This window comes from Aedes aegypti, chromosome 3, assembly GCF_002204515.2.
Source record: "Aedes aegypti strain LVP_AGWG chromosome 3, AaegL5.0 Primary Assembly, whole genome shotgun sequence".
NCBI classification, from domain to species: Eukaryota; Metazoa; Arthropoda; class Insecta; order Diptera; family Culicidae; genus Aedes; species Aedes aegypti.
Window position 1 is genome coordinate 223708199 of NC_035109.1, and position 17592 is coordinate 223725790.

At 38.3% G+C, this 17592-nt stretch overlaps 1 protein-coding gene and 1 long non-coding RNA gene across 2 annotated transcripts; one reads left to right on the top strand and one right to left on the bottom strand.

Annotated features, from left to right (window-relative positions):
* The first annotated feature begins 6701 nt into the window (after positions 1-6701).
* LOC110678285 lies at positions 6702-7447 on the top strand. Its single transcript, XR_002501479.1, has 2 exons — positions 6702-7096; positions 7159-7447. It is a non-coding gene; the product is annotated as an uncharacterized LOC110678285 (long non-coding RNA).
* A 3000-nt stretch (positions 7448-10447) lies between these two features.
* On the bottom strand, positions 10448-12080 carry LOC5579476 (zinc finger protein 615). The gene is made up of 2 exons (XM_001647723.2): positions 11948-12080; positions 10448-11882 (listed from the first exon to the last, which is right to left on the bottom strand). The coding sequence occupies exon 2, from the start codon at positions 11865-11867 to the stop codon at positions 10497-10499; it is 1371 nt and encodes a 456-aa protein (XP_001647773.1). The 5' UTR covers positions 11868-11882; positions 11948-12080; the 3' UTR covers positions 10448-10496.
* Between the last annotated feature and the right edge of the window lie 5512 nt (positions 12081-17592).

Genomic DNA, 17592 nt, shown 5'->3' on the forward strand with positions numbered 1-17592 from the left:
AAAGCCCTGTGGTGTTTTTGTCGATTAGGCGAACGTCAAACATGATCAAAAGTGTCAAGGTTCATTTATAGACCCAATTTTGAGCTTGAGCTTGAGCTTGAGCTTGATTGGCCGCCCGTGGATGCACTCCAGTATCGCCAGATCAGCTGCACTTACACAAGGAACCAACCGAATGACTGCTTGGGACTAACAGGCATCCTCAGTGTATAATTGCTGGTGATCTTCTATTTTTAGGCAACAATGGCACCTGCCACGTCAGAATGCAGACCAATGAGGGGAAGGGGGAGGAATTGATGATGCATTGAACTGACTCCCACGTAGACCGTATATTCCACTGCATCCACGTCAGTTCATGCGGGAGTGTATGGATTGGGGGAAAGGCATGGCAGATAGGTTTGCTTTTGTGGTTAGCAGACTGCCTATGTATCAGGCGTAAGAAAGGCGTGCGCGTGGAAGTAGGAAGCGTTAGGGAAACGGTTTCTTGTCCGTCTCTGGTTCTAGCGTTTGCTATGAACGAATAGTTTGAGTGTGATATATTTAGAATGGAAGATAGAAGCAAGTGAGAGATATACAACTACAAAGTACGAGGAAAGGGACGGGCCTGGGATTGAACCCATGACCTTCTGCATATGAAGCAGAAGCGGTAGCCATCAGACCACCAACCCCGTCAAAGGTTCATTTATAGACCCAATTTTTAAATTAAAGTTTAAATATGATGAGCCGTTATTTGAGCGGGAAAAATTGCTAAAATAGTTGCAGTAACATGCTCTTTCGTGTCATTAAATAAAAACAAGATTTCATTAAACATTTTAGGACCCAATTAAAGGAAATTGCTTTTTGAATATGGCGTATGCCTCTTGTAAATTACGTTGTAAGTAAACTTCACCATCTTCTTCTTCTTCTTCTTTCTGGCATTAGGTCCCCACCGGGACAGAGCCTGCTTCTCAGCTTAGTGTTCTTATGAGCACTTCCACAGTTATTAATTGAGAGCTTCCTATGCCAATGATCATTTTTGCCTGTGTATATCGCGTGGCAGATACGAAGATACTCTATGCCCTGGAAAGTCGAGAAAATTTCCAGCCCGAAAAGATCCTCGACCGGTGGGAGTCGAACCCACAACCCTCAGCTTGGTCTTGCTGAATAGCTGCGCGTTTACCGCTACGGCTATCTGAGCCCCTAATCCCTTCACCATCTTCTTCAGATTTAATTATGTAGTCCTTATGTAGCACTTATATTTTATTATGTAGAATTGTTCAACTTAACACTTCTGCTTTGTAAATGATATTTCCTTCAACAACTTCAAAACTATATATGTTATCTTAAATCATATCCATATATCATGTATCGCAACGTACCTATTACAAGCAGAGGCGTAGCTAGATTTTAGGGGCCCCTCACAATAGGCCATTTTTCGAAAACGTTTAACATATGGAAGAAAATTTAGTGATTAATGCGTATATCACTGATTTTGTTGCTGTGGTTTCCAATGCAGATCAAGGAGACTAACAAGATAAAATGCTTGTTTTTAATTATGAATCGTGGTTTACGGCTAACCAGCCGAGTAGAAGTTTAACAACTACCGGAAAGCTTAACATTACATATAATTTGCAATTGGATTAGATGGACAAATTGATGTGAAGATTTGCGAAAAAGTTACACGTCTTCTCAGTGAGAAACTAACTCACGACTCCCCGATCTCTAGTAGGGGTGCGTTACCACTACGCCATGAGAGGACTCATGAACGCAGAAGTTAACCTGAATTCGATTTCAGCTCAATAATCACGTGGTCCTTTTTCGCAAAGTGCACCTCTTTCGGAAGAATTAGATGCCCATCCAAACACAACGCTGGCTGAGGTTTCTATTGTGTGGGCTTCCAATGGGTCGCGACGTTCTCAAACGACCGGTTACGGAACATGAGTCCGTTGCTCGATAAATACTTGTTTTTAATTATGAATCGTGGCTTACGGCTAACCAGCCGAGTGGAAGTTTAACAACTACCGGAAAGCTAAACATTACATAAAATTTGCCTCTCGGGCTAGGCATTGGATATATATAGAAAGCGTTGTGTTTGGATGGGCATCTAATTCTTCCGAAAAAGGTGCATTTTGCGAAAAAGGACCACGTGATTATTGAGCTGAAATCGAATTCAGGTTAACTTCTGCGTTCATGAGTCCTCTCATGGCGTAGTGGTAACGCGCCCCTACTAGAGATCGGGGAGTCGTGAGTTCGATTCTTACTGAGAAGACGTGTAACTTTTTCGCAAATCTTCACATCAATTTGTCCATCTAATCCAATTGCAAATTATATGTAATGTTTAGCTTTCCGGTAGTTGTTAAGATACCTGATACCTTGATGGCTACAGCGTAGCATCACGCCATTGCCGGGCGTATTGTAGAGCTCCATCTTCGTCGGTCTTGGGCGAAACTTCTCCAGTTGCCCCGAACGTTTAGGGTTGCCAGGTCCTCTTCCACTGCGTACAGCCAGCATATTCGTGGTCTTCCCCGAAGCCGCCGACCTCTACCTGATTCCCTGCTGAATATTATTTTCGCAATTCTTTCTTCCGACATTCGAAACATTCCGACAGTTGTTAAGATAAAATGTTCAATTATATTATTTGTATAATTTTATGCTGAATTCTCATCGAAACTCATAGAGGTATCCTTAGAGAAAATTTTGGAAAAACAACATGCAGTGATTCTTCTGAGATTAAAATATCGGAATTCCGTCAAAATTTCTTAAATTCTTGGATATTTTTAAATTACTTTATGAAAAGAGTCTTAGAAAAAAACTTGCAAGAAAACTGAAAAAAAATCAAAAAATTGCTGATGAGTTTCTGGGGGAATCACTGCTTTTATCACATTGAAAATTCCTTGCAGTAATGGACGAATCCAAGATGGGCTCCCTAAAAAAACGATGGAAAAGGATTTCCAATTACTGAGAAATTCAAACTTCTAACATGAATACCAGAAATAAATCCTCAGATAAACAGTAAGGGGTATGCGCAAAATGAGTAAAATAATTCGTGAATGAATCCATGGAGTTATTGGTAAAAGAATACTTGGGAAACCTACGCGGTTTTTAAAACAAGGGTAAAATTTTGGTAAAATCCGAGGCATATTTTTAATTGAACTACAAGGAGAATTTTTAAAGAAAAATTCTAATGAATTATTTTAAGTCACCCGAAAATAAATTTGAATGATTTTTGGTAATACCTGAATGAATTTTGATTAACAGTCACTATTCAAAATAAAACAATGAAATTAAAACTCATACAATTAACTTTTTCGTAATTTATTTGTTTGTACTCAAGTTTGTACCTTAAATATTTTTTCTCGCCTTGAGCCTCACGGACATAAAAGAACATTTATATTTGCATCCGCCTGAATAAAAATATAATTAAGCTGAGAAGAAGGCTCTTTTTCAGTTGGGATGTAATTCCAAATGGAAGAAGAAGCAGGATGAGGAGGATAAAAAGTGGAAAAGAAGTTGTTTCTTGTTCAATATTTCTTGAAAAAACAATGATCAGCTTGACCCACTTCCTTGTAATTATTTTCATAAATATGATACGAAGGACATTTATGTGATTATCGTTTTAATATTTTTCATTACACTTATTGAAATTCTAATGAAGAAAACTTAAACTATAATTGATTTATTACAAAATCATATTGATTGATAGGAATATGCAATCAACTTCCATTACAAACCCATAGGAATAAACAATATAAATGCTCCTGACAGCTCCTAAATATCAATACTGTGCATTTATGTGATGAGAATGTGTATTATCCTGACAAAACTGCAATTTTATTTTCAAATTTGAAAATTTTTTTGTTCAAGAAAATTATTCCGTTTTTGTCACGGTTCCGTTTTTATCAACTGAAAATTGCCGATCGTGTTGATAAAAACGGAACATACCTGTATAAAAATAATAAAAAAAAATAAAAATCTTTGGCTTACTCATTCAACAAAATTCATGATTTTGAATATATCTCAAACGTTGGAATCTAGAGAAATGTACAACTTAAGCGTACATGCTATTGAAAAGGTAACACTCAAAAAAATCCAAACGTCATTGCTACGTGAAAAATCACGTAGATCATTCCAAATTCATTTTGCCTCCACTTCACCTGACTAACATAAAGATCACTAGGCCGTTCATAACCATCAAATAATGAATCGGTAATTGTTACTGAGGTTGCCTATCGCACTTACGTGAAATTCACGTAGGTGCCTAAGTTCATTTTGACATCTGCATATTGTACGCACATTCGGTGTTGAGCGCAAATCCTAAGATGGCGCCCGCTTGATTTTTGCAGAACTTCAGAAGCTGCTGAACTTTAAATCCTGTATTAGATTGATTTTAAGGTAAATATGCTTTGAATACCGAAGAACCCCTGCATTACTTCATATTTTACACCTGATCTATAACCTCTATCAATTATAGCACGCGAAGGCTGCAACAAAACAGAACAAACTCACTACATTTGGGAAACAAGATTGAGAATGCTCAGATTGAATATAAAAATATCCCAATCTTTTAGTTTTGTTACCATTTTCCAATTGGGAATTAGTTTTCTTCCAAAGCCTATTAGAGATAAGGTTGATCTTTATTCTAGTTAATTTAATGCAAAACCATCTAGGTCCTATTGAAACGCTTCGTAAAGGCTACCGGAAAATCAACGTAGCTCTTACATATAGCGCCGGTGGAATGAACGAAGTTCAAAAGTTCATGCGTTCATTCTGGGCTACCTATGATTAACGTAAGAGCTACGTGAAAAGTGCGATGGAAAAAAACCACGTATGTTTTCACGTAACAATGACGTTTGGATTATTTTGAGTGTACGGATACACTCAAAATAATCCAAACGTCATTGTTACGTGAAAACATACGTGGTTTTTTTCCATCGCACTTTTCACGTAGCTCTTACGTTAATCATAGGTAGCCCAGAATGAACGCATGAACTTTTGAACTTCGTTCATTCCACCGGCGCTATATGTAAGAGCTACGTTGATTTTCCGGTAGCCTTTACGAAGCGTTTCAATAGGACCTAGATGGTTTTGCATTAAATTAACTAGAATAAAGATCAACCTTATCTCTAATAGGCTTTGGAAGAAAACTAATTCCCAATTGGAAAATGGTAACAAAACTAAAAGATTGGGATATTTTTATATTCAATCTGAGCATTCTCAATCTTGTTTCCCAAATGTAGTGAGTTTGTTCTGTTTTGTTGCAGCCTTCGCGTGCTATAATTGATAGAGGTTATAGATCAGGTGTAAAATATGAAGTAATGCAGGGGTTCTTCGGTATTCAAAGCATATTTACCTTAAAATCAATCTAATACAGGATTTAAAGTTCAGCAGCTTCTGAAGTTCTGCAAAAATCAAGCGGGCGCCATCTTAGGATTTGCGCTCAACACCGAATGTGCGTACAATATGCAGATGTCAAAATGAACTTAGGCACCTACGTGAATTTCACGTAAGTGCGATAGGCAACCTCAGTAACAATTACCGATTCATTATTTGATGGTTATGAACGGCCTAGTGATCTTTATGTTAGTCAGGTGAAGTGGAGGCAAAATGAATTTGGAATGATCTACGTGATTTTTCACGTAGCAATGACGTTTGGATTTTTTTGAGTGTATAGTTTCTAATGACAATTAGAATGGTTCAAGAATGCGCAGGATTTTTGGAAGTTTACAAACTTGGGTAGGTTTGATTAGAAATCAGAAATCACGGAGTATTATGTAAATATATATACTTATAAATTCAAGCCGTAACATCTTCAAAATAGGTATCTGAGCCTATTTGAGTATCTATATCAGGGCTGCGTTTTGCTTTTAGAAGGTTTTGTTCGCTCTTGCATATGCATCCTATCGAATGAACAACAACAAGAAAAATAACTTACAACACATATAATTGAGAGGGCCCCTGAAATATGGGAACCCAAAACCAAAACCCGGGGCCCCCTCCCACTTTAAACCTAGGGCTAAAATATTAAAAATAAAGGATAATTAAGGGGCCCCTGTACATTGCTGATCCAAGTCTCCTCGAAAACTTATGCTCACCATGTTCCTTTATTTATCTTACAAATTGTTTGTTTGGTACTATGTCGAACTATGAGAAATCCACACTGCGATATTGGGGCCCATAAGATCTCGGGGCCCGGTGCGGACCGTACCCACCGCACCCCCCTAGCTACGCTACTGCCCTGGCGCATAACTGATTGACAGTCACATAAAAATGAGAAACTTAAGGTGAAGATAAATCGAAGCCAAACCTCAAATTTTCAAAAGCACAAATTTGGAGAACCAAGCAACCGTTTAATCTGAAAACTTAATCGATTGGTCACTTGCTGGCGGTGACCAATCGATTAAGTTTTCAGCTCAAACTGGTGTTCGGTTATCCATCATTTCTTTCATCTTCACCTTAAATATATCTCAAGAAGCGCAATAGTATGTATCGCGCGACACCTGAAAAGTCCATGTATGGCGTTGTCGCTGTCTCTTCCAACAGCAGACGTCATGACGCCAGTTGCACGCGCTTTCTCGATTCTCGCAAACCGCGCCATGGGCAATTTCTCTCTCGGATGCACAAAGTGGAGTGCACCAGATTTTACCTATTCAACGCCAGAAATGCCAATACAAATGCACATTCCTGTTATGTCCTTGTGCTATTTTCGTGCACAAGAGAGAGTGCACGGCTGAAATGGACATATTAGGTCATATGAATAAAACCGAGTACTTGCTCATGCTCAACCCGATTTAAGCAAAGTAAAGTCTCTGAGCATTTACTCAAAACCGTATGAATAAAACGATACTTTGCTCAGAGTAAGTTCGAATTTCGAACTTAGCTTTTACTCTGTCAAAAATGTTGTTTTTGTTTTTTCCAACTTAGTTTTGCGAGGAAGAAGATCTCCAGTGGTGCAAATATTAGTGTTTTTGCGGATCTTTACCTTTTGCTGCCCGGGGAAACTCCACCGGGAAGAAACTGAGACCATCCTGCGACACCCACAAGGACTACTAACGGGACCTGTGAAGATAGCCCAAGTAAGATGATGCTGCGGAGAACACGCATGACGGCCCGGTCCGTAACGGTAAGTGTACTGCACTTATGTTAGTTATTCTGCAATTTACTTATTTGTGCCCCAACCAACAGGTGACTATGCTGTCCTTCGGAACTGGTGCCCAGGAAGAAACATAGGCGCACCAAACGACAGCACACACTGGACAGATCAAACTGGCGAAAATTCTCGCGGTCAATTTGGCTACCATGAATAGGTTCAACATGCCACATGCGACCGGATTGGCACGCGGTGAAAATGGCCCGAGTATCAGCGGCACCGTATTTAAACTCTCCAGTGCGATGAGCAAAAATATTGCAAAACAGTGGCACAAACGGCCGTCGCAGGCTGCTGAAACAAGTAAATAAATTTCAGTACAAAACTTAATCAGATGTTCATTTTTGTAAATTGTAAGTTACCCGAAAATGGCGTCTGCAAAAGATTTCACCAGACGGCATACATTTATTTCAACAATAATCCACCACAGGTTTTGCAAAAATCCATCGACGAAATCCTCAGGAGTTTAAATTAAGAAATCGGATCCTATTCTTGGCGTTTTTGGTTAATTTCGGAAGGAATATTTTAAAAAGCTACTGCGCTCATATTTGGCCACAATATGCTACATGACGCAGTTTCAAGTGCTTTTTATTTCAAACTTTCAGATAATTTAGCTGAGAAAAAATATCAAATTTAAAAATTGGAAGTTCCCTAGTTTCAAAACCCTAGTAATCTCAAAATAAATTTATTTAGGAAATATCTTAAGGATCCGACCGGAACTTTTAAGGGATTTGTTTAAAGATTCTTTTCATTTTTTTCAAATATTTTCTCAGTAGGTAATATCATAGACTTAAAAAAAATTGATCCAGAAATTCATTCATAAATACTTCCAAGAATTAAAAAAGAAAATACATGTAAATAAATGACGATAAATTTCTCAAGAAGTACATCCAGTAACACTCAAAAGAATTCTTGAAAAATGCTCTAACATATACTCTAAGTATTCATTTAAAAATTTCTCTTATCACACTTTAAGGATTTGTTGGAGTTTAATTCAGAATTCATGCAGCTACTTTGATGTTATAATTACAATTTTCGAAGAAAACACCCTTGATAACATTAAATAAACCTCAAGTATTTCTTTCAATCTGAATCTGAACTTACTTAAAACACAGACAAACAGACGTCACACTCTCATCAGTGTCCATCGATAACCTTTTTAACGGTCGATTCATAAATATGGTAGGTGGCCAATTCGCCACCCGCAGCGCTCGCATCGTTTTGTTCGCGTTTGACGTTTACACACTACCGCCATCTGTTGGCCCGTCGGCCAAGTACACTAATTTTAGCATTGTGCGTACATGTTCTCGTGACTATGATTTTGATCAAGATTTGTTCTAAGTGTTACGTCTGTTTGTCTGTGCTTAAAATATTAGTTCAAGAAAGGCTTTAGGTTGTTTCTAAATAATTATTCAAAAATGATTATGAAATCTAGGAAATTAATGGAATGCAAAAAATCGACTCGAAGGAAGCTTCTTAAAATATTAGTTCAAGAAAGGCTTTAGGTTGTTTCTAAATAATTATTCAAAAATGATTATGAAATCTAGGAAATTAATGGAATGCAAAAAATCGACTCGAAGGAAGCTTTTCAAGACTCCATTTAAATCCCTGAGGAACACTGGAAAAATCTTAGAGGATCTCCAAAAAAAAATCCTGGATTATTTTTTGGGAAAATTTTGAAACAATTCCCGAAGAACTTCTTGGTGGAGTTCCGAAGAAATTCTTGCAGTAACAACGATAGAATTCTCTGAGGAACTCTGAAGGAATTCCCGGCAAAAAATCTGAGAAAAAAACCTGAATGAACTCCGGAGGAATTTCTAGAAGAATTTCGAAGAAATTCCTGGATAAATTCCGAAGCTAATCCTGGTGGAACTCTGTAGAAATGCATTTAGGAATACCCGGATTAATGGATTTAAAAAAAAATCCACAGAAGATTGTATGTTGAAATCCCTTGAGAATATTCTAGGAGAAGTTTCTGGAGGAAATCCCCGGAAAAATTACTATTCGAAATTCCCTGGGAATTCCTTGAGACAGTCCCCCGGAAGAGCACTTGGAGAATGTTCCCGGAGAAATAATTGAAATTTCCGTAAGAATTCCTGGTGGAAATCCTCGCAAGAAATCCCTGGTGCAAACTTCAGGAGGAATTGCTATTGGAACTGCTATTGGAATTTTCTTGAGGAATTCTTGGAGAAGATCCCAGGAGAAGTTCTTGGGGAAATTCCCGGAGGAATTTCTGGAGGAAATCTGGAGGTTTGGACCACCGGTAGCTGCCTAAGGTGCTGTCCGCACACCACGTGGTCACGTAAATAAAGACTAATCAAAGACCAGATTCCATACAAGATTTAAAATGTGTGTTTGACAAAAAAAAACACGAAAAAATTGACTATGTGGTTTATGGACAAAACCCTTAAGGACATCCACTCACCCCCATTAGCGTTATGAAATTTGAGAATGGGCTTTAACGCTCAACGCTCCGTCATCGTAATCATCGCCATCATCGAAACTTCAAAAGCAGTTTTTCTGTGTTCACCGTGTTGTTGTTGGAGAATTGAATACAGTGAACACTTTTTCCTGTAAATTTTCTTGACTTTGAACGAAAATACTGCCTTTGAAAATTGCGGAATCGATGTCTATGCTAGACTCTTTCTCATCTCCATAACACTTCGCAAAAATGACTGTTTTCGAGAATCCCCCACCGCTTCCGCCCTGCAATTTGTGAAAATACTTTTAAGGTTCACTATTCGAATATATCCTTCATTTTTACCATTTTAAACATAAATCTCGCGCTTTTTTTTTTCAACTGAGCATGGTCAGTAGGTGACTCAGAGTTTTCTGAGCATTTACTCAGATTTTACCGCTTTATTCATACGAATCTCAATGTTCGAAAAGTAAATGCTCAAGTTCTCAGTTTTATCATACCAACTTGAGTAAATGCTCAGTTAAATGATCTGACAGGTTGATTTGAGTAAAGTAAAAGCTTTTGCTCAGTTTATTCATACGACCTGTCTCCAATACGATGGAGACGCATGGCAGTTTGTTTTGCTGTTTTCGCTCGCTGGTTGAGCGAGCCCATGGGAGGGAGAATCAAACGGTGGGAGACTGGCTTCGTTCTCTGGGGGCGATGCACCAATTAGTCAAAGAACATTTTCAAGCAACTGCACATTATTCACAATTTTTCAATTTCAAAAAGAATCTTTAAAATAGTGTGCTACTAGTGATAAAATGGAATAAGGGGCGCCGCGTAAATGATGATTCGATAAGGGCGCCATGATGAAACCACGCTACGGCTCTGGATATGCTATCACAAAATTTAATATGAAAAGAGCATTTTAAACTATTCAAAAATATATATTTCTCTCAAACAAAATAAAATTTCTCACGTAGCTGGATGCTGAACAGAATCCGGTTCCAATTCAGCTTGGTTCCTTAGTCGTTCAATACCCCGAACACTAACGATGGTCCCCGGCGGTGGTGGCTCGTAATCCGGGTGATTTTTCAACAAATGGGTCCGTAGGACATGATTTTGCGAAAATGCATGCCCGCAAATGGGGCAAACGTAGTTTTTTTCGTTTTCGTGTAACGTCCTCGTATGCACTCGCAGCGATTTACGTGATTTGTATGATTTTCCACAGACATCGCAGGGGAAGTTTTTGGCATCGGAGTGCGCTAGCATGTGGAATTTCAAAGCTTGTCCGCTAATGAAGCTTCTGTCGCACAGTTTGCACCCATAAGGAGTCGCTCCAGTATGTCGACGGGTGTGAAGGATGTATTGGGATGAATTGCAAAAACCAGCGCCGCAGATTTTGCAGACATGCTTCTTTTCGCCAGTATGACACCTGTCGATATGATAACGGCGAGATGCCCAATGCAGAAACTTTTTATTGCAGTAAGAGCAGTTGTATCGCTTATCGTTGGAGTGGATTCTTTTGTGCTTACTTAAATTCTCTTTTAACGTGAATTGAGCATTGCATATATCGCAAACGTGTGACTTGGGATTATCTCTTGCACTTTGGTGAAAAGATTTATGCGTTTTGAAATATCGTGAGGAAACTATTTTCCCACAATCTTCACACTGTGTTGTAAGAGATTTTCCTCTATAGAGGATGTCTTCTTTCTCGGCTTGTGCATACCTCAAACCTTTAGCTTTAATAGCTGAAGTAGTCAACATTGTTTGCTTATCAGCTGAACCAGCTGTATCATTCTGATTACTTGAATTTTTCAAATCGATATCTTGAACACTTTCAATGGGTTTTATGTCAACTTCGTATTCATCTTCAACAGCCTGATCTTCGACCTGATCGCATTCACTCTCTTCATCCACATAATCGTATTCCTGTTCGTCCTCAACGTACTCGATCGTATCTGCTATATCGTCCTTTATATCCAGTTCGCATTCCTCGATGACCTCCACCGTTTCCACATACTGATCATCGTACAATTCCATAAGGTTCTTCAGAACATCTTCTGATCTCTGAACTTTACGTCGAAATTCAAAAGCTGCTATCAACTGCAACACACAATCGTCACAAATTCGTCTAGGGAAAAATTTCATTGCTGAAGCCGAAGTTGGTGCAGCCAATGGTTGTCCCAATCCGGCCACAAATTCATACACATCTAGATAGGTGTTGAGTTTTGCCAGGTCTTTGTACCGAGGAATGTTTCCCTTGTAAGGATCACTCATCGTTTTGTCCGTCGATTTGTTCTCCAAACATATCCTGCAGGTATCGATTGTAACCGGGAAGTCCATTTTTCTTGGCGCGAACTACAACACAAAGAGTTGTAAATTTCCAACAAAATTTACAAATGAATTAGCAGAATGTTGCTTACCAGATATTTGCAAAATTTGCATTTAATGTAAAGCCAGTCTCATTCAAATTTATAATAATAATTAGGTTTGCTTGAATCCGAGTACAGCAGACGGAACATGGATAAATATTTCTGATGTGACTTTTTTGTTTATCACCAGTTTTTGTTTATCTCCAGCACAGCACGCAGCCATTAAAAAAACACTAAGGCGCACAGTGAAACAAAATTAAAAAAGTCATGGCAAATTTTTTTACGAATTTTTGATTGAAACGTGTTGTTGAATAAAGGCGTAAAATAATATGAATCGTGCTGAAATCAAAACAAACACTTCAGGAGAAAATCAGGTTTTGACCCTTTCCAAATGTTAGTTTAGATCGATTTTGAAAAAATAAACAAATAATGCAAAGTAGGGAGCCGGATACTATTCTCATTTTTGATTCACTTCGGCAGTGGGGTTTTTTTTGAAAGCTACTGATCTCATATTGTGTCCCATTGAAATGTTTCTTCCAGGCCCATGGCACGGGACGACTTTTAGCGTAGTCAACATGTCCATGTGTTTACTCATTTTCGGGTGATTTGAATCGAGAGTGTAATCAGAATGCGAAGTTTTGTTTAATGTTTATGATCCATAATCGAGCAAGTTTCGCAATCAAATCACTGATTGCTTGCTTGGAGGCTTGCAGGATGCCTTTTAACGTTTGCTCTCCTTTCAAAACCATCGAAATGTTGAACTTTTTGGCACATTATTAGCTGATTTAACAATATCAAAAATTGATTATCAAACCATAGCAAACAATTAAACAAAACAATGGTCTTTATTTTCACAGTTCTTACAACTGACAGTGGGCGATATTCACTTCTTGCCCGGGATATCCTGGCTACGAAGAACACTGTGTATCGATATATGGTTGTCATGGGCCTGGTTTCTTCTTGCAAAGTTTCAGACAATTTGGAAGGGAAACCCCCCATGCCAAAGTGAATCATAAAAGTGCCCACGTAGCTCTGCACCCTACCTTAGTTTCACATACTTTTGACATCCAGAAAGTTTCATTGAATTCTGAAGGAGTGCTTCCAATCGCGTGTCGGGTTGGCGTGATCCGTTAATAACAACTCTAGCAGCAGAAATATATACAAGAAATCTGCAACTGAGAAAAATCTACACGTCAAGGTCGTGTGTTTTACTTATAGATTTGCGCAATGAGGAAAACCACATGATTTGAGTGTGGTAGCCATATGGATTTCATCATTGATTTCACGGTATAATAACATGTGTATCAACATTAGGTTGTCATGTGAAACAAACATGAATTTCCAAATATTAAATCATGAAACCCAACTGATTTGCTTATTGAATTAGAAATGTAGTAGCTTTAGATAGTCATGTGTGATAGAACATAAATGTCATGGGGCTGAAAGAAGAAATTTGGTAGAAAAACTTTTGCTCCCCAAAATATGGATCCGAGGCTCCTCTGCTTGTCGCAAACTCTCTTGATTTTTTTTTCAAACCCGTGAGCCAGCAACAAGCGGGGCGCCGCAAATCCATAATTTGGGAAGCTAGGGATAAGCATATTCCATTTTTTTCGAAACTGAAAGCCAGAAAAATCTGTTAGTGGAATCCGATTTTTCTACTAAACTATACATTATAATCAATGTTTTCTTATAGAAAGGTAGAATTCTCGTACATCGGTCAACTTCACTAATAAAAGAAAAATCGAATTCATAAATTTTCATCTAACACTTTCAGCTTCAAAATTTGCTTCTTCTCTTTGGAAGCATGATGATGACTGTCGTTCGACACGAGGTCCAACCGCAATTCAGTTCACTAGGCATCCCATGGGTTGATCACAAACAATTTAGAAGCTTTGAACATGGAAATCGATAGCATAGCTCATGGATTTCATCATAACAATCTCATTGCGCAAATCAATGAATCGACTAACTTGAACATGATGATTATGACACAAGATAACCATAAGCAAAACACACTGAATCCGTGTTGGTGTGATGATCTATGCGTCCATAGGTTAACACATACGAATCTGAAGAGAAAGCTTCGGGAACTTATGTGGAAAAAATATGGAATCCCTGTTGTCGGTTGATGAATCAATCCATGAAGCAAAACACAGGAATTTAATGTGTAACACACACGAAGTTTGCAAGAAAATCATAGCAAATCGATATGGACGTTCATGAATCGATCCATAATTTTAAACACACAGATCGAGCGTGTGGATTTTTATCAGTGTACGTATGGTGAAGCAAGTTATTTCTCGATTACTTTTTCAAATCGACGTAAGTAACTTCTATACGATTTTGAGAAAATTAATTCAGAAGAATCACCACCTGTCTTCTAAACCTGTTTTTAAATGAACCACCTTTTTAACATTTTTTCGACGTGTACATTGCTTAAATTTTGGATACAATGAACTCGCGTTCAAAAACTATGGAGTTCCTATTATTTCACACAAAAATTTTATGACAAAATTATAAGCCGTTTTATTCAGTAACTTGCGACGTTTTTTTATCAGTGTAAAATTGACTCAAGTAGTGTTTTGTTTTGATTCATGGTTAAGTCACTTTGTCTCTCCATACAGCGGGCGGCTAAAGTAGTGGTTAGGTTGCGAAAGTTGGAAATCTTACGTTCTAAATGTTTTCACATCGAGTTTCTTTCAGATCGAAACGTGTAGAATTTCGCCTGCAAAACACATAGGATCGATAAAGGAAGTTTGTATACGTTTTTGACTTGAGTCTGTATGAATGAGTTTTCGAGATTTATTGAAATCTTACTTTATTACTATTTTTCTTTCACCGATTTTCAAGTGCGAAAAATACTACACTGAAATGAATTTTATTGTAGAAACTACTGAATCCATGGTAAAATTAAGAACTGCACCAACGATTTTCAACCGACTACATTAATCTGTTAACTCTACCATAACATAGTCAACAAGAAAATATATTCTGTTTATTTAACCAGAGTTGTAGTATTTATGACTAGAAATATTCTAGATTTGACAAGTTTGGCATTGTACTTTTCACCATACTGCGTTGTACGGTGGGTGTCACGGATTGAAATACAATGCTTTGTAGTCGAGGCTACTATGGACATAGTCACATTTACTACACTGCTAAGTGATTTTTACCAGATTATAGTAAACTTAACAGAATTTTGTAGTCGGTTGAAAATCGTTGGTGCTGTTCTTAATTCTACTATGGATTCGATAGATTATACAACAAAATTTGTTTGCGTGTACTCGTGAAAATACCGCACATCTTTAAAATAACGCGACTTAATTGAAGCAAAGTGGAACCGAATATCATGAAATTACATTTTGGATAAGTTCCAAGAGTAGTTCGATTCACTACATATTCGCTCGTTGGGGGTCCTCTACATGGAATGACTCGATGGTTGGATGTTCGCTGGTTGGAAAATATTCCAACAAAAAGCACTCAAATGTCAACAGAAAATGTCGAACTGACTTTGACGTCTGAGCAGTGATGGAAAGTGGCGAACGCTTCATCTGAACTGGAACAAAAACAAAACCAAACGCTCCCGAGCGTCAGAGCGCTGGCTTACTCGCATCTGTCGACTCCCGAGTAACTGAAGCAAATAGTGATTCGCGAACGTGTTCGGAGCTGCTCAGAGTCATATTGTGCTTTTGGGAAAAAAGCTGCTTACCCTCCGAGATTTATGGTTTTCAAGGGCTTTTGACTACAAACTAGTAGTTTACTATCGATATGATGGTTATACAATTAATTTGTCTGTCAAACCCATAATAAATCACACCTTGCTCGGTTACTCGCGAGTAAACGCTCGCGAGCTTGTTGCTACTTCTTTTGACATGTTCTCCCGAGCAGACGGATGCGGGCTTACTCACACCTATCGAGATCCCGAGTCTGTGATGTTTGTTATGCGTTGGTATACACTCGTGAGCTGCTTCGTGATGCGAACTTTCCAGCACTGCGTCTGAGTACCGTCGCATTGCAGTGTCCATATATAGAACAAATGCGTATGCATATGTGCGTTTCGTGACGATTTGCTCACCAGATGCGTTAGTGCACACTTAGAATTAAACGCAGAATTCGGTGAAATACTTCACAGATTATGAACTGTGAAATATTATTTTACGGATATTTCTGTGAAACCCAAATGTTTTCAACTGAACTGTCAAAAACTCACCGAATGTTCTGTAAAGGCAGAAGAATCACAAAATTCTGTGAAATCAGTGTAGATAGTTCGGTGAAGCTTGAGCATTTCACCACATTCACCAAAAATCGGTGAAACCAGTAATCGGCCATATTGACAACTGCAGCGCTGCTCCAGAATTAATACTTGTTTCATTCAGACAAAAACAGTGTTATAGTTTAAAATGTAAGTGTCAAGACAAGGGTTAGGATTTCCACAACAAGTCTGAAGAGGTTGGTATTGCCGTAATTATGAACTTCATATTTTTTGAATTCAAATAAAAATGAAAAGTAGAAAATAGAGTTGTTTTAATTTTCCAACATGTTATCGTGATGGGGTATACATTCGCGTCATTCATTATTTCGAATGTTGGTGCTGCTTTGAAATTATAGAAACAAGGGGCAGATCACTGAAAATCCGAAAGAAATCCTTTTACATTTTCACAGGACCTCTGTAAACATACAACAAAACGTCCGGTGAAATGCCAATTGAACAACCACTAAATCACCGAAAAATTTGTGGAACAGTACCGAATCGTTCGGTGAAACATCCAAAAGTAATCACCACTTTCACAGAACATTTGTATAAAATCACTGAACACTTCGGTACTTTTGACAGATGGACTTCTTCAAGGTTTACAGATCGTTCGGTGAAATAAAAAATCACCGAACGGTTCACCGAAATATCTGCTGTTGAGAATTCGGTGAAATTTCACAGAAATCTGTGATAAATTCTAAGTGTGTGTGAAGCATTTTCACCAGGTGTCAGTCGTTCCAACTAACGGATCGGATTCGCTAGATGGAAGGCAGTCGTGTTCCAACCAGCGAATCCCCGCTGTAGTGCGTTTACGGTGTGCTATGGTATTTTTACCGCATATGGTACTGTTAATTTATGTTTGAATAATAAGCAATGAATTGGTACATATTACTTTTTTTATTTTTGTTTTACCTTGGCATACAAATTCATTCGTTCATGACCTGAATAACTGAGAATGTTACTTTTATTTTATTGTTTTCACTAATTGTCACTGTTATCCTGATAACCGCAAACATGTTCCCGAATGACCATCCTCATGTATATCGACATTGAAATGAATACCGATGAAAACTTCGGATTCATCTGATTAAGCTTCTTTCCCTGGTTCTTGGGTCTGGGCTTTGCGAACATTGGAAAATTAACCACAGAGAAACAGACGTAACACTTGGAACAAATCGAGATCAAAATCATAGTCGCGAAAACATGTACGCCCAATGCTAAAAACACTATAGGTGGCCGATGGACCAACAGGTGGCGGTAGTGTGTAAACGTCAAACACGAACAAAAACGACGCGAGCGCTGCGGGTGGTCGATTGACCACCTACCATATATTTGAATCGAACGTTAAAAAGTTGTTCGATAGACAGCAGTGAGAGTGTGACGTCTGTTTGTCTGTGAATAAATGTTCATCTTCAGCTGCCCGGGAACTTTTCGGAAGTTCCAT